Source organism: Phyllopteryx taeniolatus, chromosome 21 (genome assembly GCF_024500385.1).
Source record: "Phyllopteryx taeniolatus isolate TA_2022b chromosome 21, UOR_Ptae_1.2, whole genome shotgun sequence".
Lineage (NCBI taxonomy): Eukaryota > Metazoa > Chordata > Actinopteri > Syngnathiformes > Syngnathidae > Phyllopteryx > Phyllopteryx taeniolatus.
The window spans coordinates 1241051-1265513 of NC_084522.1; the positions used below are offsets into that span (position 1 = coordinate 1241051).

The following is a 24463-nucleotide window of genomic DNA, read 5'->3' on the forward strand; positions in this document are numbered from 1 at the left end:
TTGATTTATGACTATGATGAAAAAGGCTGCCTTGCGTGTGTGCTGCTGTCCACTCAATCAACCGGTGTGTGTGTGCGTGTGCGTGTGTGTGTGTGTGCGTGCGTGTGTGTCATGCGCGTTTAATTGGTGCTCTGTGGTGGGTTATGCAAGTGGTGGGCGGTGCATATGTCACAAGAGCGTGGGTGGGGGCACCGAGTGCGCTTGCACGTGGCTGTGCGTAAATGGAATCTTTTTACGCACGGCCACTGAACGCAGCAGCAGGAGTGGGTGGGACTTGGGTGCAATCCGAGACGACACTTCTCCTCCTCCTCTTTCATGGAGCTCGCGTAGAGACAAATGTTGGTCGCGGAAAAAAAAATCCATGCGGGTTTTTCTACAGCGATCGGCAGCATGGAGGCCCGCGCGCAAGACGCCGAGGTCGCGGGGCGCGGCTTCTTCGCGTACCGCAGGACGAATTACATCCACGAGATGAGCTGCGGGGAAGTGGGCCCGCACCTCTACAGCCGCATGTGCTGCGCAGGTACGTGCGCGCGCGCGCGCGCGCTGACGACTGCCCCGCGGGCGGATTCCATCGAGGAGGTGGAGAATTGGCGCGCGCATGCGCACTGTAGGCTGTTGTGTTTTGGTTCCACGTGCATTTTGGGTAACCGCAGCAAACCCCGTCGGGGGGCTGACGCGCATCCAAGTTGACGGCTTTGAGTCGATCTGAGATCGATTAGTTTTGTCTTCATTCAATCAGTGGACGGCTAATTAGGTTAGGCGAGTACTGTAAATAGTCATAAGAAAGCAACAAAAAGCAAGTGGAAATGTAAACAAATGCTTGCCCTCATTATTGTCCCATGCGTTTTATTATTATTAGTTGTTAATTATCCTGATTGGCAATTGTGGCGATGATGTCATGAGATCGTTGTCTTAAGGAGGTCTTTCAGTTTTTTTCAGGAGGGTCTTTGAGGTGGGTCTTTTTTTAATTTTTTTTTTTTAAATTTATGATTCATAATTACCAATTGTCTAATGGTGAAATATTTATTAATTTATTGGCCGCATCATTTTTGCCTGGCCACGATATGATGACGAATGCATGGATTCATTATGTATTGTTGTGACGTCATTGTTTTTATATTAGAACAACACTTTTTTTTTTTTTTCCCCTTTTGCGTCACTAAACTGTTGCAGCTTCTTTGTGGCGTAAGTCTGTGTAAACATAGATGTGTTCGCTGTGTTGCCTTGGCAACCGCCCAGTACCCCTCCCCTCTTTCCTTCAGTCGTCTCCCATGCAGGCGTCACATGTAATGGCAACCTATTGCCACGAGAGGGCGACAGAAAAGTGCGTTGTCTACCGATGGAGTTAATTTGGGCCTTCCAAACGTGGTCTTATGAGTCATGTTTACAAAGGAGTACATTCCACCATGTTGAACAGTAACAGAGCTGCTCGCGTGCCAGCTCGGCGCCGACCCGTAATGCCCCGGGGCCAGAAGGTACCTGGCGCGGCTTCACATTCTTGTCCCTGTGATGGACACGCATGCTTTCACTTGCACACTTTTGTATTTCATTTATTTTTTAAACACCGTGGGAGTGTTTTCAGCAAGTGGCGGCTCCCCCGATGTGTGAGGAGGCGGGAGGGCGGGCGCGCCCGCCGCTGGAATGCTGAATCGTGGCGGAATCTTCGAAATCAAAAACACATTCGATGACTTTGATGTTCATTAGTGGAGCGAGTCAAACAGAATTCACGAACGGACTCATAAAACTGAATGTTTTTATTAGGTTGGACTTTAAGGTGAGGAGGGGGTTTCTTGTGGATCTTTAGTTTTTTGGGAGATGGGTCTTTGAGGTTGGTTTTGAGTGTGGCCGCTTCGGCGAGTGACTGTAAGGAGGGTCTTTGAGGTTGCTCTTTTTTTTGTGCCGTGAGATGTGTCTTCAAGGTGGGGCGGGGGTCGAGAGCAGGAAGTGGCCCCCCCCCCCATCCCCCCCGCTCCGCTCCGCTTGTCCCGACAGGCCTCCTCCCCGCGGAAGCATCCGGGGAGTCCTTTCATTCTGACAGTGAAAGCTGCTGCAGGAATTTATGGGACGTGAATGAATCATCCATCCATCCATTTTCTGAGCCGCTTCTCCTCACGCGGGTCGCGGGCGCGCTGGAGCCCATCCCAGCTATCATCGGGCAGGAGGCGGGGTACACCCTGAACCGGGCGCCGGCCAATCGCAGGGCACACGTAAACAAACAACCGTTCGCACTCACATTCACACCTACGGGCAATTTTGAGCATGTTTTTGGCACGTGGGAGGAAAGCGGAGTGCCCGGAGAAAAGCCCCGCAAACACGGGGAGAACAGGCAAACTCCACACAGGCGGGGCCGGGCATTGAACCCCGGTCCTCAGAACTGTGAGGCAGACGCTCTAGCCAGTCGTCCACCGTGCCGCGTGAATGAATCAATGCTTTTGTTTTTTTGTGTAGTTAAATGTTCCCAGTCGACGTAGGTGATAGAAATGTTAGCGAGAGTTGAAGTTGAAACTGAACGGCTGCCTTGTGTCTGATAGTTTTGAGCACCTCGTACAACAGAAGCTTTCAGAAAATACTGGCAATGATCCAAGAGGAACAGGGAAAACCTTTCAGATGTTCCCAAGTGCAGATGCTGCTACTGGAATGCTTGATTCCCATTGGAGTTTTTTTTTTTTTTTTTTAACGTGATGAAGGATGACCTTTTCCTTGACTCGTCGCCAATCACGCGCTCTTTGCAGCCCGAGCGGTCGAGGCAGACGTCCACCCCGCGCAGAGTTTTGGTTCTGTTCGCTGTTTCCTCTGTGGACAAAGAGCTCGTTATCTTTAATGACTTCGCCATGTGATCTGTTCCTTTGCGCAACTCTCATTGTGATTTGGTGTTAAAACCGTCGAGGGCGTTTCCTGGAAGACTTTGGAAAATGTTTGTACCAACTGACAAATGTTTCGCAAATTTAAAGGAACTGGCGGAGGGAAATGAAAATCCTGCATGTGGAACTTTTCATCCACTCATCTGCACTTGAATTTACTCCTCGTGGTTTCCCAGAAGGACGAGCCACTCAGCAATGGCGGGCTGGCGTTTATAAATGTCACGCCCTGGTTGTGATTCACCATTGTAGCTACAAAAATGGAAGCCCTTATACAATATCAAATATGAAATTGCCATGGCACTTATTTACATTTATTTATTTAGACTGTGCGCCCGCGTGGAAAAGTAATCAATTCTGCTCGTTAACTGCCAGGGCGACGCTAGGCGCTAACTTGCTTCCGACGAGCTGCGACTGGCTAGCTAGCGTGGCTAAACGCTGACCTTCCGTTGTGCAGATTGGCTCCTCTAAGTCAGTAGTCCACGCCTTCATGCCGGAAAATAAGATCCACTTCGGACAAGTATCGATATCACTAAAGAAGATGTGGTTTGTTTGTTATTTTATTAATTATTTTTTTGCTTCAAAGTCAATCCGAGGGAAACGCAATGTCCCTGGTACCTGAGGGAACGATACCTGCGCTACTATGACCTCCGTTGTCATCCACGCATGGAGTCGGTCGTTACGGCTGCATCGAGGCACGCTTGTCGCGTCTCGGGTGGTCTGCGAGGACGCGACGAGGTGGAGGGGGAGGGGCTTTGTTGGTGTTTTTGCCAGGGTGCGGTTGCACCTTTAGCGTGCCGGCCCGGGAGGAGACTCTCTTCTCTTCCCCCTTCCCTCTCGTGTTGCCTCTGAGTGACACGCTCGCCCCCAGGCGCACTTTTTTTTTTTTTTTTTTTTTTGCACGCGCATGGGGAACAAAAACGCGTGGCGGCGCAGGGGGAGAGGAAGTCGACGGGGGACGGCTGAGGCTGATGCGGCAGACGGTCGGCTCGACGTAGTCAAAGGTCGTCGTCGTCGTTTGCTCTCGTTCTCCGGCTGAGGATTTGACGCGGACATGGAGGTCGGGTTGGGACGGGACTCGTCGGACAGTTTGAGCAGCGACGGCGTGTTCATCGAGGACTCGCCGTACCAGGGCATGCTCAAGCCCATGGGCTGCAGGAAAGGTAGACGCCGCTTCAACTTCACGCGTTTCGGCTCGGCTTGTTGACGCAGGAACCAGTCCGTGTGTGCGGCGTGATGATGATGATGATGATGATGATGTTGATGAGGAGGAGGAGGAGGGTGGTGGTGGGCATCGAACAGGGCACTCCCCTTAATTTTAATAATTTCATCATTTTAATGATTTTTTTTATTTTGTCAATATGATATCAATTAAATTCAACTAAATTATATTTTATTATATTTATACTGTAAGGTTTTATTCTTTGTTTAATTTTAACACTGTAATCACCATCAACATGATAACATACATTAAACTCGATTTCTTAACTGTAAGATACATCTCGATAATTTTGTCATTGTTATTTATTTTCATTTTTTTGGCCCATGAATTAAATTGAGTTTATCCACATTGATAGACTTGATTGTGTTTGATGATAATGCTGTAGCATCGTACGGTAGTTTCTCCAATTAAAAGATGCTTGTTTGATTGGACTTTTCTCATTGTTTGAATGATCAAGATACCATCAATTTATTGAAATAAATACAATTTCATCACTACAATACCATTTCTTGACTTTTCCCATTGGATTTGATTAGATTTTCATTTGATTGATTTCAAGTTACGGCCGTTTCCGCCCCGCAATGTGTGCCAGTGATTTGGCGTGGCCTCATTGAGCCGCAGAGTGGACGTGGGTCGCCTTTGACGTGTTCTCGGGTCTTCTTGCTTCTTGTTCTTGCTGATCTCGTGCGGCTTGAGTCTCCCTTTGAATTCAAACATTTTGCTTCGTCACTCCTCCGGTGCGAAGAAAACTTGACTCGAGTTTCGAAATTGAACTCTTCCAACTTTGATGTCCCGATGCTGAGGAATGTGCGCAGGAACAGCGGTGCAAGGCCAAACACGTTCCTTCTCACGCCGTGATATGCAGCATGACCGCTGTTATTGAATTTTATTTTATTTTATTTTTATTTTTTACTTTCTTTTGAAAATTAAAACGCTGATTCGATGCGGCCTCGAATGCATCACCAGAGAAACAATTCAAGGAAACATGATCCATTTTCTCACTTACGAGATACGAAGCAATTATTATAAAATACTAAGTCACGAATATGAGAAACGAATTCGTAATTCTGCGATGGTCATAATTACGAGCTACTAAGTCACAATAACAAGATACGAAGTCAATGAGCAAGCTACTAAGTCACAATTGCGATACTAGACATAATTATGAAATATTAAGCCATAGTTAGGAGATACTCAGTCATAATAATGAGATACAAAATCCTAAGTATGAAAAAGTCATTGTTATGAAATACTAAGTAACAATGAGATTCTATGTCACCATTATGAGATACCACGTTATAAATATGATACCTTTACATCGCATAATTATGAGTGTCTCATTATTGTTAGATCGTAACTGGTTATTATGACTGAACAATGTTTTAAAATATTTGTTTTATGTATAACTGACAATTTAGTTGATTGTTGAATTCACTCCAGGAACCCAGTTGTTTATGCACAGCACGTCAAAAAGTGCTCATTAAGTCTGCAGTTTTGCTGTCATATTAACAAAAATGTTGTTTTTTGTTTCCCCCCCCCCCCCCACAGACGAGCGCGACCGAGTCCAGAAGAAGACCTTCACCAAATGGGTCAACAAGCACCTAGCGAAGGTTGAAAACCGCCGACCGACCGACACGCTTCCACTTGCCTGCCGCTTAAGATGGCTGTCTAGATGGCAAATATGTGATGCATCTCTTATCTGGAGGACATTTAGAAACAACACGTGGCTTTCACGTCTCACCAGAGCGCCACACTAAAGCGTTATTTTCCACTTTTTGGGCCATGATCAATGATTTCACTGTGAGTCTCGGAGCATTGAGGATCTTGTGACACACACACACACACACACAAGTCCCATGAACAACAACACTGGCGCCAAACAACCAGCTCATGTTTTCCTTGTAGCAGCCGCAACAACCAATTTAAAAAAAAAAAAAAAAAAAAACATTTGACACTCTGCCCGTATAAGTCCGAGTTGTCACGGTGACGCAGATGTCGGTCGTTACGCTAAGGAAGGAAGCTCAAGTGAGCCGAACGGGCTGCCATGTGCGTCCTGCGATAGCATCAAGCTAACAAACGTCCAAACGGAGCCGTTGCTATTGTGTGATTTTACGAGTGTGCGCCCGTGGAAATGAGGCCAGGCCATTCGGGGGCTGACTCGTTCTCGGGCTTTTTTGGCATCATTCCATCCGGGTGCCAACTCGACGTGGGGGCGTCGCCACTTTCAAGGCATAGCGCGGTTTTAAAAGGTCACGCTTTCAAAACCGCTAAGACTTTCAGTCGGCGCTATGAGGGACAAATGTGAAGTACCAACACAGTGGTAGATCGAGTTCCTAAATGTTCTGTAGACACAATAGACTGCAGGGCAATTTCAGTTCCAGGAACTACAAGTGCTAAGAACTACTCATTCCTGGAACTATATTTAACCAAGAACGAAATGTTGTTGGCACTTAAGGTTGGAAACGTAGTGGGTTTTTTTTTTTTTTTTTGGAAAACATACTTGGCCAATAAAGCTTATTCTGATATTTAATCAGTGAGAGGCATTTATCTTCCCGCCCATCAAAAAACCAAAACCTCTTGTCTATTAAGCATCTGTATTCTTTCATAATCTTTTCTTTTGAACTCTTTTTTTTGTTTGTTTTTTGTTTTTTCTTTCTCTCTCTCTCTCTCTCTCTCTCTCTGTCCTCATCCCTGCGTTTTCCCTCCATCCACCACATTGATCCCATCAGCACTGGAAGGCCGAGGTAGGTTCTTGTTGTTTGCCCCTCAAGTAACTGCTAAAGGCTATACGCATGGAATGCAGTGCAACGCTGAAAACTCCCCAATTGAAATCCTTCCACCCAGGTGTCCCTAATATTGTGGCCCGTCCTACCTCAGATGAGTGAGAATCTGGGTGGGTAAACCCGGATTCAAACCTAAAACCCCATACCTGCGAGGCAGATGTCCTCACCACTAGGCCAAGCGTGCTGCCCTGGTTTGACTGCATATGCTGTAAATGGACCATGAAACTAATTGCGGGAGTGTTTTCTACGCAGGCCCAGCGACATGTCAGCGACTTGTACGAGGACCTGCGAGATGGCCACAACCTCATCTCCCTGCTGGAGGTTCTCTCTGGGGAGACGCTGGTGGGTAACCTTTGACCTTTCAAGCAACCCCCAACCCCCCCCCCCGCCCCCTCCCTCCCTCCCTCCCTTCCTGGCTTCTTGTGCCGTCTTCTCCTGTTGTTGTTGTTGTACAGTTGTGTGGCATGTTTTAATTCTCCTGTTCCACTAATTTTCATTCTTGGCCGTCATCTTGTTGAGTCATTTTTGGCTCTTAACGACCTTACACCCCCTCCTCGCCCTCGTCCTCTTCCTCGTCCTCCTCCTCGTCCTCCTTGTGATGCTCTTGCCGCGCTAGCCGAGGGAACGTGACCTAGTGAGGAACGTGCGCTTGGTGAGTGCTGCCTGCACGCTGGCTCTGGCGTGGCATGTGTCGACGCACGACCACGACCCCCGACCCCACCCCCCCACGCCCCCAAACATCAAGAGGCAGTGCATGATTGTTTCGATGTGGATCGTGAGGTGTCATATCGGCTTCCTCCAAGTGGATGACAAATGTCCGACGAGGATATAAGTGACACTTTAGGCCATGTGCTTTTGCTCTTGATAAGACAAATGCATTATTAATCAACTTTGATAGATTATTGTTCATTTTATTATTGTAATCAAAAAATATTATTTACATTATGTAAAAACAATATATTTTAAATAATTATATACAATGTATTACATGGATTAAAAACATTGAATTAATATACAATCTTATTATTATACAATTTTAAATTACATTAAAATTGTAATTATAGTTATTTTTTGGGGATTAATTGTAAAATAAAAATTCTTAGCTGATAAAAAGTGAATGAATCCACCAAACTGAAGAAACACTCTTAAGGCGTTTTTTTTTTAAATATTAAAACGTAAAAGTGAATTGTGTGAACATTTAAAACCTATAGCAAACATTTTGGTGTGTTATTGAAGTACAATGAAATCTTTTTATAGCCAAAAAGCAATTGCTTTTCTTTGTTTGTTTACAAAATAAAAAATACAATTACTTGTATATTTAAAAGAACACAACACACATGCTTTTATTGTACGCTATTGTACATGATTGTAATGACCATTGCAAAAGGCCTTTCTCTAATTTAGTCGTTATTAAGTAGCAGCGCTTTGTTAGCCACTAATGCTACTTTGTGGCGACTTTGTTCGAAAATGAAACTTTTGATCCATCGCTCCCATATTTTTCTGCACCTCCCATAATTCCATGCCGCATCCAAGTTGCTTTGAATTACATCCGCATCTTTACGCGAGTGCGAGCGCAATAATGGCTGCCAGCTGATTGGCGGTTTAATACCTCCGGGTGACGCATGTTTCATTAACTGTCGGCCGTTCGCATCCGACGTCACGTCTGCTCTCGTGTGGATCTGGCGCCGGTCACGCGCGGCCTCGCAACTTCATCCAAGTCATGCCGAACGCAAACCTTTTTTTGTTTTTGTTTTTCCTCTCGCCTCTCTCTTTCAACGTTTGTGTCCTTGGTTTTCTTTCAGCCGCGGGAGAAGGGCCGCATGCGCTTTCACAAGCTCCAGAATGTTCAGATCGCGTTGGACTTCCTCAAGCGCAGACAGGTCGGTAAAGAATTCTCGGCCAACGGGAGCACGCGTACCGCGTTTTTGTCTCATCAGCGTGCCCACAACGGGATTATTTCCCAAACGTTCCAGGTCAAACTGGTCAACATCAGGAATGACGACATCGCCGACGGAAACCCCAAGCTGACCCTGGGCCTCATATGGACCATCATCCTGCACTTCCAGGTACACGTGGGGTCTTTATTAATCATTGGACCTTCGAGTTAGGGTTGGAGTTATTAGTTTCATTTTGGGAAAGGGTTATGGGGTAGGGGTGGATGTTGGGTTAGGGTTCAGGTTTGGGGTTAGGACAGGAGTAGGGTTAACATTCTGATTATCATTTAAGTGTTGCGCTCAGTTGTGAGTCCATCAGCGCCTTCCTTGGCCGCACTTCACTTCTACCGAATACCAATGTCGGCATACAAGAAGGAGCCGTTTCACGGAGCGGCATAGTTTGGAAAGTCCCATGCCGTGGGAGTACAAGATGCTTTTTTTTTTGGGAAGCTATAACGAGCGCAATGGTCACGTTGGGATGCGGTTTTCATTTTCCTGAGTGACTCAGTGCTGCCCTGAGGGAAGCCACGGGGGCAAAGACGTGGGCGTGATTGCCTCCAACTGCGTTGGGAAAACCACCACAACAAATCCCATTTCTGACTCAGCTTCCATGTTTTCAAGGCCAAAAAGCAGGGAAAAAAAGATTCTCATGGGCAGGTTTTAAGAAGGAAGTGGGTGGAGGTCCTTTGTCCATTCAGAGTCTGAATCACTGTGCTCGGGTTTCCCCCATCTTCTTCCCCTTTCCTGCACAAAAAAGACAGTTAGTGAAAGTTGGCCATGAGTCATCAACACGATGCCAAACAAACGGTAGGTACGCTGATATTCAAAATAAACAATGAGTAGTAAAATGGGGTATTCAAAAAAGCACATTTCATGTGATTGTACCTGCAGGTTATGTCTCATTGCACCCTCGTGGCACATAAAGGCGGGCAAAACAAACACGCACGAACGACCTTGCAGGGTTTCACTCGCACATTTAAATTTGTCTGTTCGTGTGATTCATTTAAAAAAAAAAAAAGGAATTTGCCCTTGGGGCACTGGGGGGGCAAAAAAACGTACCAACGTTCCTTTGCGGCCGAGTTCACTGAGTTTAATGACAGTTTATTTATTTGAAACTGGATTCATGACTCATTTCTTGTGAATTTTGTAAACTGCGTGTTCACATACAGCGAACAGTAAGTGTGGAAAACGGCGAGTTGAATTGCGGTTTGTCTGACTCATGCAACCTTTTTTCGGAAGAAGATCAGCGGCGGGCCGCTTCTTAAGTGGAAATAATGTCTCAAGTCGCTTGATTAGGTACACCTAAAGCAAAAAGATCCAAAATAAGAGTCAACGACACGCGCCCCCTTTCCCCCCCGCAGATCTCCGACATCCAGGTGAACGGCCAGTCGGACGACATGACGGCCAAGGAGCGTCTGCTGCTGTGGTCCCAGAGGATGGTGGAGGGCTACCAGGGTCTCCGCTGCGACAACTTCACCAGCAACTGGAGGGACGGCAAGCTCTTCAACGCCATCATTCACAAACACAGGTGAGAGATTTTCAAATGCGTCTTGCTTGGCCAATCGTCAAACACTCTGCACATACCATAGGGTGTGGCTTAAAATCCTTGGCGCTTTATCAGTATCCCTCACTCCAAATTGCTTGGTTTCCTTGAACCAGCTGGTTAAAATGCCACCGCTGGAATCGCCCCCCCCAAAAAACCGTAGGTTTTTACCAAAATGGCCGACTCCCTGTTCCTTTCCGTGCGTCATCTCATGCTGGTAGTTGGCACAAACGAAATTTTCAGCAGGGTCTTGGCTCCCTCCATGCTCAGGCCCTAAAAAGGTAGTCGTCGTAGTCACGGGAATTCCTGCATGTTCAATCTTCGGGAAGTAACCGGCTGGTGAGCTCATTCGGGTGGAGTCTGACTCAGAGTCTTGACTTGGCATGGTTGCGGTTGGTGTCGCATCACGCTACGCCCATTAGAGGCACAAAAAGCCAATCCTCCCGCCGTGGAGTCGAGATTCAAGGATCGCCGAGGATCTGTCGGGTTTCCCCGCCGTCATGTTGAACCTGAAGAGGAGGTTCCGCTCCAGGAGGCGTCCGAAGACCGAGGAGGAGGAGCCGCCGGAGGACGTCACCGCGGCGATCCAGGACTTTGAAACGCGTCCCGAGTCGGACGTCCTTCACGTGAGCAGGGACCGGCTGTCGTACAGACGTGCCTGCTACCTGGAGCAGGACTGGACCCTGCACATGTACATGGAGAATATTTTTTTTTAGAAGCTGCGCTTGTGGCTGCATGCTGGCAGACATCGACGCTTATCGCTTAGAATTTGGGAATGTGAAGCTTGCGTGGTATTAGCCGTCGTGTCCCGGCTCGCACCTTGCGGGCCTGCAGCGAAAATACGACAGGCGCTTTCAAACTTTTTGCACCTCAAAAATATTTGAAGTTCCACCATCATGACAACACTTTCAAAATAGAGTAGCTAGTCGGCCTGTTTATCAAAAACAAGGCAGATTGTTATTGTAAGCCGCTGTAACATTATGCACAGTTTTAACATTCAAATAAAAAAAACTGCAGAAATAGCTAAATAAAATATGGACCTAAATAAATGTTTGAAAACAAACATTGCAAATATACTGTATGGTACTCAAGAGTTAAATATAAGTGAACTCAACAAATGAAAGTGCAATATTTATGTGGCGTGAAACCTTTAATTCAGTGAGTCTTTCGTGTACCACTCGAGGGACCGCTCGTGCTTTGAGAAGCATCGATTATACGATATGAACTTCAAATCAAATGTTTTTTTTTTTTTAAATCTGATTCATTGACCCCCCCCACACACACACACACTTATTGAAATAGCGAACAACAATGACAAGTTTAAATTTTTGTTGAAAAGAAGTTTTTTTTTTTCTTCTGTGTTTATATATGTTGATGTGTCTTCAAAAGTGTGTGAGGGGTATTTTAACGCTTAAACGATTCTAAACATTTTTTATTTTCAGCTATCGCAGATGGCTTTGGAAGGTAACTCCCGCGAGGAAAGGGGGGATCACTGTAATCAATAAAATCAATTCATCGCTACGAGAAACACTTCGATGCTAAGCAGCGACGGAATATCCCCGAAAGTTAACGAACACTCGCCGGCTCTGTCCGCAGGCCCAACCTCATCGACATGAGCCAAGTGGGCCGCCAGACCAACCAGCAGAACCTGGAGCTGGCCTTCGGTGTGGCCGAGCGCGAACTGGGCGTCACCAGACTGCTGGACCCCGAGGGTGAGGAGCGCCGCGCCGTCGTCGGCCGATCGCACGTCAGGCCAGAAATAGAACGCGGGCGCCAACAACGATGTCATGTTTGCCGGCAGATGTGGACGTGCCGCATCCCGACGAGAAGTCAATCATCACGTACGTGTCGTCGCTGTACGACGCCATGCCCAGGGTGCCCGACGTTCAGGACGGCGTCAAGGCTAACGTGAGGATCAAATGTTGTCGTGGAGCATGTTACAATTTATCTACACAACGCTGTTGAATACAAATGTAAATATAGTTTAGCTCAAGAGCCGGCAGTGTAGGCAAATGCTAAAAGCGGAAATCTAAAATGTCTATTACATATGCGTAGTAGACAAAATGCATGTATAGTGGACCCCCGCTATTCACGGGGGACCGTGCCAGACCGCAAATCGCGAAAATCCGCGGAGAATTGATGTCCCTTTATAATTGCACTGGAGAAAAAAAGTGGGAATAAACCACCAAAAAGTGTTTTGGGGTCCCCCCCCAAAAAAAGAAAAATAATTTGAAAAAAAAATAAAAAAATAAATCCATAAAGCCTGAATCCGCAGGTGGTGTTGTAATTTATTCCAAAAGTTAATTGAGTAGCTGTAATGATGGTAATGATTCCCAAAATCTGGCTTGCATACTGTACTTTATGACCTGTTGTCATGGTGGTAGTGAAGTATCTCTGCATACTTGGTGGTACTCGGTTGTAGGAGCTGGAGCTGCGCTGGCAGGAGTACTACGAGCTGGTCACCACGCTGCTGCAGTGGATCAGACACCACATCCTGGTCTTTGAGGAGCGCAAGTTCCCCAGCAGCTACGAGGAAATTGAGGTAGCGGCACCCCGTTACAGGAAACCTCATTTAAAAAAAAAAAAAAAAAAACAAACACTGCATGACTGACGACATGTCGCGTTCTGTCTCGTGCAGGTTCTCTGGCGTCAGTTCCTCAAGTTCAAGGAGACGGAGCTCCCTGCCAAGGAGGCCGACAAGAACCGCTCCAAACATATCTTCAAGTCCTTTGAGGTGCGTCTCCTCACAAGCTTCAGAGTTATGGCGCAAGCTCGCTTTTACCTTGTCAACCTTGAGAAGAGACCAAATGAACACTTTTTAGCGCCGTATTGAGTACTGAGCAGTATTTGGCGACCTCAAGTGGACAGCAATGACATTTGCGCCTCATATGTTGTTTAATAATGCAATATCTGTTTGTATCCCATTCATCGTTATATTTGGTAGAATAATACATTCTATGAATATTTTATAGCTGCAGCCCAACTTCCTAGTAATGTATTACGGTTTGCAATGTTGCATTTCCGTTTTCAAGTTTACCAAAATAACACATTTTGACTTGTCATAAAACAGGAGAAAAGTACATGTTGTGCATTTAACCAGATCACACAACTTTGCATTACCAAAGTCCACTAGCTTAATGCAATGCAAACAGAGGGGCTAACGAAACTAGCATCGACTTTGCAGTAGTTATAACCCTTTAAACAACCCAAATGGTGCAGCAACACAAGTAGATAGACAATATAGCAATACTCACTGGCATATATTCTTTAGCTTCTGCAAAACAACTTAAATGACTGCAATTTACTGAGTTTATTTGTGTCATCTGTGTGTATTTATTGCATCTATATTATAATGCCCCCTGGTGGCCAAGATGCACACATCAAAAGGAGACGCACAATTTCCATTGGATTAGAGCAGGGGTGTTAAACTCATTTTTGTGGTGGGCCACATCATAGGTATGGTTTACCTTGGAAAATTTTCAGTCATACTTTTTTCATCCATCCATCCATCCATCCATTTTCTGAGCCGCTTCTCCTCACTAGGGTCGCGGGCGTGCTGGAGCCCTCTCCCAGCTGTCATCGGGCAGGAGGCGGGGTACACCCTGAACTGGTTGCCAGCCAATCGCAGGGCAGATACAAACAAACAACCATTCACACTCATGCCTACGGGCAATTTTAGAGTCTCCAATTAATGCATGTTTTTGGGATGTGGGAGGAAACCGGAGTGCCCGGAGAAAACCCACGCAGGCACGGGGAGAACATGCAAACTCCACACAGGCGGGGCCGGGGATTGAACCCGGGTCCTAAAATAAATGCTTGCAATATCTCAATCTGCAGTTTTGGTATTCTAGCAAGGGATGTGAAGTATTTGCTTTCACGGGCCACATGAAATGATGCAGCGGGCCGGATCTGGCACCCGGGCCATGAGTTTGACACCTGGAGTATTAGAGTATGCAATCACAAAAGTACTATTTATTTATTTATTTTAACTCAAAAATGTTACTTTTTTATTTCGTTGGCGTTTTATGGGGAGCAGTAACGGATTAAAGGCATTTCCATTCATTTCAATGGGGAAAGATGATTTGAGATGAAAGTGTTTTGCGCTTGGCGACGGAATGAATTGAGTTAGTAAGTCATGGCACCACTGTACTTCTGTACTTGCAAATGAATGTGTGCTTGTGCGGCAGGGCGCGGTGCAGGCGGGTCACGTCAAGGTGCCGTCGGGCTACCACCCGCTGGACGTGGAGAAGGAGTGGGGGCGCCTGCACGTGGCCATCCTGGAGCGGGAGCGCCTGCTGAGGACCGAGTTCGAGAGGCGAGTCGGCCGCCTCGTCAAAAGCGCAAAACAATACAAGCGTCAATATTCGTTGAGTCCGAAAATAAATCGATCCAACAAGGGAGGGTGACCTCCGGGATGACTCATTTCCACTTTGGTGAGGAAAAAAAAGAGGAACCACATGACTTGCTGTAGGCATAGCAATAATCCAAGAAAAACACGATGACGAGAATGATAGTTGCACATGGAATCACGAGTCGATTCGCTCGTTTCACTTCTTGAATCGTTTGCCAAACTTGAGAAGAAAGTCGCGTCTGGCTTGAAGCTTCACGGGCGTCCGTCCCGTCATGGCCTTCATGCATCAGGGATACGATTACAAGTTTTTAATCGGTCACCGGGCAGAGTGAGCGCTCGGGCTTTTTCACGCGAGCGTCTTTGTCTTGATGTGATCTTTGACCTTTGACCCTGCTCCCCCCCCCCCCCCCCCCCCCCCCGGCAGGCTGGAGCGACTTCAGAGGATCGTCGGCAAGGTGCAGATGGAGTCGGGCGTGTGCGAGGAGCAGCTCAACCAGGTGGAGGCGCTGCTGCAAACGGTCAGCAAGCAAATGCACCCAATTCAGTCCGCTGCAATACTCAGCGACTGCATTAAATGGAATTAAATACAGATCTACTTTGCTAGATGAAATTCAATAATCAAGAATTTACCAAAGGAAGAAAAAAACAATTTGATATCATTCAATATTAAAGGTTACAAAATAACAAAAATAATTCTATTCTAATCATTCTAGTTAATTCTATTAACTTGTTAACTGAATTTAATACAAAAATGTGCTAAAATTCAACAAAATACAGTAAAACTTTACTGCATTAAATTTAATAGTTAAGACTATAGTAAAATAAGATTTTAACAAATTATGTACAAAATGTTATTAAATTGTTCTAAATTTAATTCAGTTTAACATAATAAATGCTCAATTAAATTCAATAAAAATAGAAAATTACTTAAACTCAGTGTAAAAAAAAAAAAAAAAAAAAAAGTTACCTGAATTAAAATCAAATATAGATAATTACTGAATAAGTTGAATTTAATGTCAAAAGTATTTTAATTTTACAGAATTACATTTAATTTAATAAAATTTAAAATGTACAAAGTAAGATGAAGTATTAAATATAGTAATATATAGATCTTATTCAATATTAAATAAATAAATATAATCCATTTTGCATTTAATAAAATAAAACTCTACTACATAAAGTAAAAATGTACTAACGGGGGGAAAAAATACATTCACCTAAAATGTGCTAAATTGAATATAATAAAAAAATATAGTCAATTAAATAATACATGGAATACAAATGCACTAAATTAAATGAAAATAAAATGTACTCAATTCAGTCTAGTAAATTAAAAATATTACTAAACAAACTAAGAATGTATTACATTATATTAGATACAAATGTAGTACATGAAATATAAATATGTTGGATACAAATGTTATAATATCAATTGGAATTTATTAAATGGAACTTTTTTTCAAACAAATATTTTGCTGAATGACATTTTCTAAAGTTCCATAATAGAAATGCAGTAAATGACATCAAATTCTAAAAACGACCAGATGTATAGCGTGGCGTGCTGCGCTGCGTTGCGATGGCGTGATTGTGGCTGCGTTGCAGGACGTGCGTCTGTTGAACTCGGGCAAACCCGCCCAGCACACCGCCGAGGTGGAGGCCGACCTGGAAAAGGCGGAGGGCATGATTCGCTTCCTCTTCAACGACGTACAGACGCTTAAAGACGGGCGCCACCTTCAGGCCGAGCAGATGTACCGCAGGTATAAAGAAAAAAAAAAAGATTGTTAGCCTCATAGCAGAATTTGCCTTAATCAACTTAGTTACAACATCAATGAAAATGCTCATTCTAATTTCTATACACTTTTTTTTTTTTTGCAGAGTGTACCGCCTCCACGAGCGTCTGGTGAACCTGCGCAGCGAGTACAACTTTCGGCTCAAGTCGGGCGTGAGCGTGGCGCAGGCGCCCGCCACGCAGGTGTCCATGACGCCGGTGCACGGCGGGGCCACGCAGGCGCGCGCGGCGCAGGTCCTCCAGCAGGCCCCCGTCAGGCTGCGTCCCGAGCTGGACGAGGTGACGCTGCGCTACGTCCGCGACCTGCTGGGCTGGGTGGAGGAGAACCAGCAGCGTGTGGACCAGGGCGAGTGGGGCGCCGACCTGCCCGCCGTCGAGTCGCACCTGGGCAACCACCGCGGCCTGCACCTCTCCGTGGAGGAGTTCCGCTCCAAGGTGGAGCGCGCCAAGGCCGACGAGGTCGCCGTCCTCCTCCTCCTCCTCCTGCCGCCGCTTCCTTTGTGTTCACGCGTGCGTCGCGTTGAACTTTGAACTCTCTCTCTGCTGCAGACTCAGATCTCACCTGTGAGTAAGGAGGCCTACAGAGACTACCTGAGCCAACTGGAACAGCACTACGGGAAACTCCTGGTGAGTTACAACCACATGACATTCATTTTGTACATCTGGACTTTCGAAGAATTATTATTATTATTCAAGACAATGACAATTAGTTTTGATTAATTCATTATTTTTTTATGGTTGATTCATTAATCTTTTGCTCCCACAATAGTTTGACTTCTGGTATCATTTGATATGTGCGTTCTATAAAGAGAAAGACATTAATATCATAATGAATAATAATAACAAAATACTAATAATAATTGCAAATATTTTCAAGTTAAATAGAAAGTTAAAATATGTTTGTATTTTTTAAATTGGGCATCTTGAAAAAAATTCCAAAAATAATATTTTTATTTAAATAATTTATTACATTGTATTTTATGTTTACTTGGACTGTAATAATTTAAAAAAAACAAAAATATTAGTAAAGCTTTTTTGATGGGACATCTTTTTATATATATTTGTAAATTGTGTAAATGTAGAAATAATATACATTTATTTTTATTTTTAAAGTAATGCACTGCTGATTATCACGAAAATAATAATAATAAAGGTATTGCTCAGTAAAATAAATACTTTTAGTTTAATAAAATAAAACGTTACTAAATGTAATGGAAAAAATGCTCACATATTTAATAAATAAAAAATGTATTAAAAAAAAAACTAAAAATGTATGTTGTAATGTATGAATGTAAATGGCATTACATTCAATTGCATTCAATCAAATAATATTAACAATGTAAAAAGAAGATTAAATGATCCTTATTTTAATAAGTAAATCGCTGACGGCGGTCTTAAATATTTCTCCAAATCTAAAATAAGTAATACCTGGTGCACCTAGTAAATTGCCTGCTGAATGTATTCGCCCCTGCGCTCAGAACTCGTCCAAGTGTCGCCTGCGCCACCTGGAGCAGCTGCACGCCTTCGTGACGGCCGCCACCAAGGAGCTGATGTGGCTCAACGAGAAGGAGGAGGAGGAGGTCAACTACGACTGGAGCGAGCGCAACACCAACATGGCGGCCAAGAAGGACAACTACTCGGTAACACTTTTATTACCCACCATTGGTTTATTTGTGCATGTGCCAGTGACCATGTAAAGAAAACATTCAACTCCTGAGTAGAGATGCCCTGTGCCAGATTCTAGCTTTGGAGCTAATTTCCTTTTGAGGCAAGGTGGAAGGAATTCTGAACAGTTTCAAATATTAGTCAGTGTGAGTACAAAGCAAGCTTTCATTCTGAACACAGCACAGTTAGAAGAGGGTGTGCACACTTGTGCAACAACATTCTCTCAGTTTGTGTTTACATCCTTTTTCGGTACCGCTTATCCTCACTAGGGCGCGCAGCAGTTGTAGATCACATTAATGGTGTAATTGAGTTTTTAAATGATTTATCCCGCTCTCATTGTTTTCCTAAGATTTGAGACAGGGGTGTGAAGACTTTTTATCTGCACCGTACATAAAATCGTATGCTCGACGGCGGGCTTGTTGCGTTTGCAGGGTCTGATGCGGGAGCTGGAGCTGCGGGAGAAGAAGATGAGCGCCGCGCAGGTGACGGGAGACAAGCTGCTGAGAGACAGACACCCCGGCCGGAAGACCGTCGAGGTAAGCCCCCCGGACCCCCGCAAAACCACAAGACGGTGAAGTTGACGCGCCGTCGTCACGCTGGTCCCCCCGCAGGCCTTCGCCGCCGCCCTGCAGACTCAGTGGAGCTGGATCCTGCAGCTGTGCTGCTGCATCGAAAGCCACCTGAAGGAAAACGCCGCCTACTTCCAGGTGGGTTGCGCACGTCACCTCTGACGATGCCTTCCAGGAAACTGGGGAAAAAAAGTGAACAGAATGCATCCATCCATTTTCTACCTTGGGAGTAACCGTAATTGATTAGTGGATTTATTGGAAAATAATAATTGAAATGAAAAAAATTCAGTTTACATATCCGTTTAGCATTTTTTAAATGAATTTTGTCTGTTGGCGTAAAGTGCTAGTGCGCACATTTGTTTGCCCATGTGTGAGGTCACGTCACTTTGTGGGCTAGCGCATTATTTAAGCTAGTATGCTAACTAACACGATTGGTGAGCCTCATGTGAAAGTGGTTTGTTTGTTTTCAAACATTTACCTACCAAATACAGACATTTATGTCAACTGGGTTCATGTTTTTTTGCATTCGAGAAGCATGGTGTTGATACTTTATGATCCCCTCTGTGCTTTGGCAATCCACAATAACAAACTCCTTGTGGGAACATCAACTATCTGCATATTTCCGCAATTCGTAGTAATGTTTGCTCGCTAATGGGGACTTCCAATGCTTTTCCTCGTTGTTGGTCTCAAGTGGCGGATTTCCCAGTTTTGCTGAACGCAGCGTGACTTTCTGCCTTCGCAGTTCTTCGCTGACGTGAAAGAGGCTGAAGACAAGCTGAAGAAGATGCAGGACACCATGAGGAGGAAGTACACGTGCGACCGCTCCGTCACCGTCACCAGGCTGGAGGACCTCTTGCAGGACGCCGCCGTGCGTTGTTTTCTTTCTTTTTTTTTTTTTTTTTTTTCACCGCTACTTCCTGTCCCAAAATGGAAGTGTCTTGACTTGTCACTGGTTGGTGTCCAGGATGAGAAAGAGCAGCTGAGCGAGTTCCAAACTCACCTGGAAGGTCTGAAGCGGCGAGCCAAGACGGTGGTGCAGCTGAAGCCGCGCAACCCGGCCACCGCCATCAAGAGCAAGCTGCCCATCCAGGCCGTTTGCGACTTCAAGCAAATGGAGGTGCCGTCCAAATGTTTTCTAGTATGACTTAGGCGCGTTGCACATCAAGAGAGTCTGCCCGTCTTTGTTTTTGTGAGATCATGTAGGATCATGCGAGATTTCGAGAATGGCGGCAGTTCTGTTTTCAGATTTTCGGAACACACCGCACACAGTACGACCAAAACTGTTAAATGCCTGATTATTATTATTTATTTTTTTTACTTACTGTGTGAAGTCTGTCACAGATTTAAAAAAAAAACCCAAAAACTTTTTGAGATTTGGAAAATCCTCATGTCTACCAGGCCTTAGTGAATTCTACTGTTCCCCCGAGTGGATGTCCCCAACCTGCAATACACCTTTTAAGCAGCAGATGGCGCTGACGGGTGACCTTGTCTTCTCCCAGATCACGGTCCACCGCGGGGACGAGTGCGCCCTGCTCAACAACTCCCAGCCGTACAAGTGGCGAGTGCTGAACCGCCACGGCAGCGAGGCCACGGTGCCGTCCATCTGCTTCTTGGTTCCGCCCACCAACAAGGACGCCGTCAACAGCGTCACCGGGTGAGGACGCCAGGACGTCCGTCGTCTGGGCAACTTTTTAAACCGCAATTAGCGCTGACCCGTGGTGCCCCTTGTTCTCAGGCTGGACGGGAACCTGCAAAAGCTGCAGACGATGTGGCAGAGCTTGTTTGTGGACCTGAGGAGTCTGCTGTCTTGGCAGTACCTCATGCGAGACATCCACATCATCAAGACCTGGAACATCTCCATGGTAACGCCAACATCCCTATCAGGGGGGGTCCCAAAGAAAATTGAATTTTGGGTCCCTCTATTGCTGCCGATAAGTTCATTTTTAATGAACTAATTTATTTATCATGCATATACCTACTATAAATTCAGTTTAGTTTTTTTTCATCTCCAGAGGTAGCTACAAGAGCAGACAACATTCCGAGTGATAAAGCACTGAGCGGGATACTGAATATTATCTCTGCCGACTAAAAGTAACACAAATACCAGCAGAAAAGCCAATTGACCATCCGTGTACTGTCAAAATGTCATCTGCTTTATTACTTTGGGTTTTAAAAGCACAAAAACAAATAAGATCACTTGTCGATCGGTGTGTGACGGGCTTTAGGTGTGTAAAAATAACTTTCAAATGTACAAAATAGAGGATGAAATAATGACCGATAACAGATAAATACTACAACTTGTTTAAAAAATAAGTGTGTCTTAAAACCCTGTCAAAATGTGCAAAAGCTTTAGTTCATGTTTAAAATAAACGACCGTAATCCAAACGCAGTTGACCGCTAATCGCTCTCGGGGGGCCCCCTATTGGTCGCAGGCCCGAAGCCGTCGCTCGGTTTGCTCCCGGCGTCCGATTCCTCCAGCTAAAAGCCGCGCGGCGCGACCGCGGCGACTGTCCGCGAAGGTTCTCCTCTGCTCGGAGACGGCGCTGCGCAGCGGAGGCTGCCGATTGTCCGCGAGGCTCGCCGTCCTTCCAAATCGTCTCCTTGAGTCTCCTTGGTGGTTCTCTTTGCCAGTTCAAGACGCTGACGGTGGAGGAGTACCGGCTGGCCCTGAGGAACCTGGAGCAGCACTACCAGGACTTCCTGAGGGACAGCCAGGACTCTCAGGCCTTCGGGGCCGAGGACCGCATGCAGGTGGAGTCCAGCTACAACAAGGCTAACCGGCACTACAACACGCTGGTCAGCACCGCAGAACAAGGTGAGTTCGTCGTCGTGTTTCCACACCATGTGGCTGCTTTTTGTTACCAAAGTATGGAATTCATTGTTTTCTTTTTGTTATTGTAAGACCATAAACACATCAATCAATCAATCAATCAATCACACGATTGATGAATAAGTTGACTGTTGGCTTCAAATTACAGGCTACGTGCCACCCAAGACGGGTAAGGTGCTTGCCTCCATCCTCGTGCCACCCAGTTTGTGTCAGTGTGTGGTTGTGCGTTCCCATGTATCCTGTTGTGTCCTAGTGTGTCCCAGTGGTGTTGTTGTGTGTCTGGTCCAGGATGTGTGACCTTCTCAGAGTGTGTGTTTGCCATGGCAGGACTGTGCGCTGTTGTGCTTCCGATCATTCCGTTCATGCGTTCGCTAATTAACCTTTCCGGTCATCATCATCATCATCATCATCATCATTGAATTTTCTCCTAACGGCACTCGTCATGGCTTTGAATGTCAACGGACCTCCACACGGAGGACCGTCTAATCACGCATGAAGTCAACTGATGATCGTTCTCAATCTCTCACATGATTTCACGTGAATGAATGTTTAATCCCCGTCAAACTTTTTATCTTCAATACAAAGTCCTAGTTGATTTGACGGCCGGATGCTAAGTGCTCCTGCCTGGTTTTCTCCACCCAACAGGAGAGCAGGACGAGTCGGTGTGCAGGATTTACCTGAGCAAGCTCAAGGACCTACGCCTGAGGCTGGAGGGCTGCGAGAACCGAACGGTGACGCGACTTCGCCAGCTGGCCGACAAAGAACCGCTCAAAGCCTGCGCCCTAAAGACCACCGAGCAGATGGTGAAGATCCGAAATGGAGACGGTCTCGTCCCGACTGCTTCAACAATTCTCGTTCCTGTTGACAGAAAGTCCAAACCGAGCTGGAAGGCCTGAAGAAAGAACTGAACTCCGTTGCCGAGAAGGCGGAGGAGGTTCTGTCCTCGCCTCAAACATCCAGCTCCGGCCCCTTGCTGCGTTCGGAACTTGACGGCACGCAGAAGAAGATGGACCACGTCTACGGCCTCTCGTCCATCTACCTAGATAAGTAAGGCTCCCTCGGTTTAGGTTTCTGACACATCAGCCTGGCGCTAGCTAACGTCCTCGTTCTCAGGCTGAAGGCCATCGACGCGGTGATCAGGAAAACCAGCGACGCCGAGGAGACGCTGAAGAGCTACGAGACTCGTCTGCTGGATGTTCACAAAGTCCCGACCGAGGAGAAGGAGGCGGAGAAGCATCAGAGCCAGATAAAGGTATCAGCTGGAGTTACTCCTTTCGCGCGGGTCGAAGTCGCAAGGGTTCGGCTTTTCCGGCTTCAGAGGTAGCGTAAAGGATAGCGTAAAGACTGGAAACGGTGTGCGAAGTTTAACACCCGACACTGCTCAAAAGCTGACATCTAATTGTCTGAGTAGCCATCAGGCACAAGCCCCCCCCCTCTGTGGGAAAGGTACCGACACGGAACGGAGGGTTGAAGTCAACCCGCATATAGCTCGGATTCTGGCGTAGTAGCAGAGGTGCGCCGGCGGCTCTGTGTAAGGGGAGAGCAAAAACCGTGACGAGGGAGATTCACTGCACAGAGAAACGGACCGATAGAATTTTGCATGTACTCTGTAGCTAAGGTTAGAAGTCCAAGTGAAGACTTGTTAGTGGAGCTTTCATCTTTGAGCTTGAATTCCAATGATTTCCCTTCAACAGAAAATGAAAACAGAGTCCGAAGCGGACCAGGCCGTGTTTGACCGCCTGCAGGACGAGCTCAAGCGGGCGTCGGCCGTCCACGACAAGATGACGCGCGTCCACAGCGAGCGCGACGCCGAGCTGGCCCACTATCGCCACCTGGCGGCCGGCCTGCAGGACCGCTGGCAGGCGGCGTTGGCTCAGCTGGAGGTCCGAAAGCAGGAGCTGGAGCTGATCCGACGCCACATGAGCGCCTACCGCGACGGCTACGAGTGGCTCGTGCGCTGGCTGGCGGACGCCAAGCGGCGCCAGGAGGAGATCCAAGCGCTGCCCGTCAGGGACGGAGCGGCGCTGAAGGAGCAATTGGCTGAGGAAAAGGTATTTCAAACGCATTCCCGAGACACTTCATTAAGTGAGCGTCCCAAAAATCACTAAGTCGCGCTTGTGGAAAGCTTGACAAATTCAGCCCCTGACGCCAGTTTCACCAAACAACACGAAATTTGGTGCACGAGTCTGTCTGCTGGTTGGGGGAAAAAAAAATGTTGCTCATGTGTCTTTGAAAAATAATGAATAGTCAACGCGATTGAGTATTTCGTGTTTCGTTTCACAAAGAAACTTCTGGACGACATCGAGAAGAACAAGGACAAGATCGACAAGTGCCAGAAAAATGCCAAAGACTACATTGACTCTGTCAAGGTGCGTGTCTGCGTGGGTGGTGTGGGTGGTGTGGGTGGTGTTTCAAATTGTTGTGGAAAAACTCGTTTGTCCTTTTAGGATTACGAGCTTCAGCTCCTGACCTACAAAGCCCTGCAGGACCCGGCTGCCTCGCCACTGAAGAAACCCAAATTGGAGTGCGCCTCTGACGACATCATCCAAGAGGCAGGTTTTCTCCGGCAAGACGGTGCAAACAAATTGAAATGAAACATACGAGTTGACGACTTGTTTAACTGTGTTCCTGCTTCTTTTTTTTTGTTTTTTTGTTTTTTTTTTCTCTCCAGTACGTCACGTTAAGAACCCGTTACAGCGAGCTCATGACGCTCGTCAGCCAGTACATCAAGTTCATCACGGACACACACCGCCGCCTGGTGGACGATGAGGTAACTACAAGCTCTGTCACAATATGTGAACTTAAACTGCGCCATTTCGCTGGCAAGTTGGTGAATTACACTTTCGTCAACAATCTTTATCAAAAAATGTCACAGCATGCAATACCGTTTTTGTCTCATGTGGAGATCGCAAGTACTGA

General features: G+C 46.2%; 1 protein-coding gene across 25 annotated transcripts in view; it reads left to right on the forward strand.

Annotated features, from left to right (window-relative positions):
- Positions 1-24463, forward strand: part of pleca (plectin a) — a 69133-nt gene that overhangs the window by 33064 nt on the left and 11606 nt on the right. For 7 of the 25 annotated variants that reach the window (XM_061759388.1, XM_061759392.1, XM_061759395.1 and 4 more), the window contains 31 exons: positions 5629-5690; positions 6810-6824; positions 7116-7205; positions 8666-8743; positions 8837-8929; positions 10159-10325; positions 11937-12052; positions 12142-12248; positions 12763-12882; positions 12979-13074; positions 14528-14655; positions 15116-15209; positions 16294-16448; positions 16567-16939; positions 17030-17107; positions 17959-18120; positions 18577-18681; positions 18757-18852; positions 19457-19582; positions 19679-19831; positions 20214-20368; positions 20450-20576; positions 21346-21529; positions 21693-21713; positions 22190-22347; positions 22413-22591; positions 22658-22796; positions 23239-23595; positions 23830-23913; positions 23992-24096; positions 24216-24314. In XM_061759388.1, coding sequence (XP_061615372.1) covers positions 5629-5690; positions 6810-6824; positions 7116-7205; positions 8666-8743; positions 8837-8929; positions 10159-10325; positions 11937-12052; positions 12142-12248; positions 12763-12882; positions 12979-13074; positions 14528-14655; positions 15116-15209; positions 16294-16448; positions 16567-16939; positions 17030-17107; positions 17959-18120; positions 18577-18681; positions 18757-18852; positions 19457-19582; positions 19679-19831; positions 20214-20368; positions 20450-20576; positions 21346-21529; positions 21693-21713; positions 22190-22347; positions 22413-22591; positions 22658-22796; positions 23239-23595; positions 23830-23913; positions 23992-24096; positions 24216-24314 — 4022 coding nt within the window. Of the gene's footprint in view, positions 1-307; positions 521-3786; positions 4022-5628; positions 5691-5847; positions 5881-6809; positions 6825-7115; positions 7206-8665; positions 8744-8836; positions 8930-10158; positions 10326-10786; positions 11032-11936; positions 12053-12141; positions 12249-12762; positions 12883-12978; positions 13075-14527; positions 14656-14750; positions 14774-15115; positions 15210-16293; positions 16449-16566; positions 16940-17029; positions 17108-17958; positions 18121-18576; positions 18682-18756; positions 18853-19456; positions 19583-19678; positions 19832-20213; positions 20369-20449; positions 20577-21345; positions 21530-21692; positions 21714-22189; positions 22348-22412; positions 22592-22657; positions 22797-23238; positions 23596-23829; positions 23914-23991; positions 24097-24215; positions 24315-24463 lie in introns of those variants that run through there. The other 18 variants (XM_061759389.1, XM_061759397.1, XM_061759409.1 and 15 more) reach the window with 13 other exon arrangements.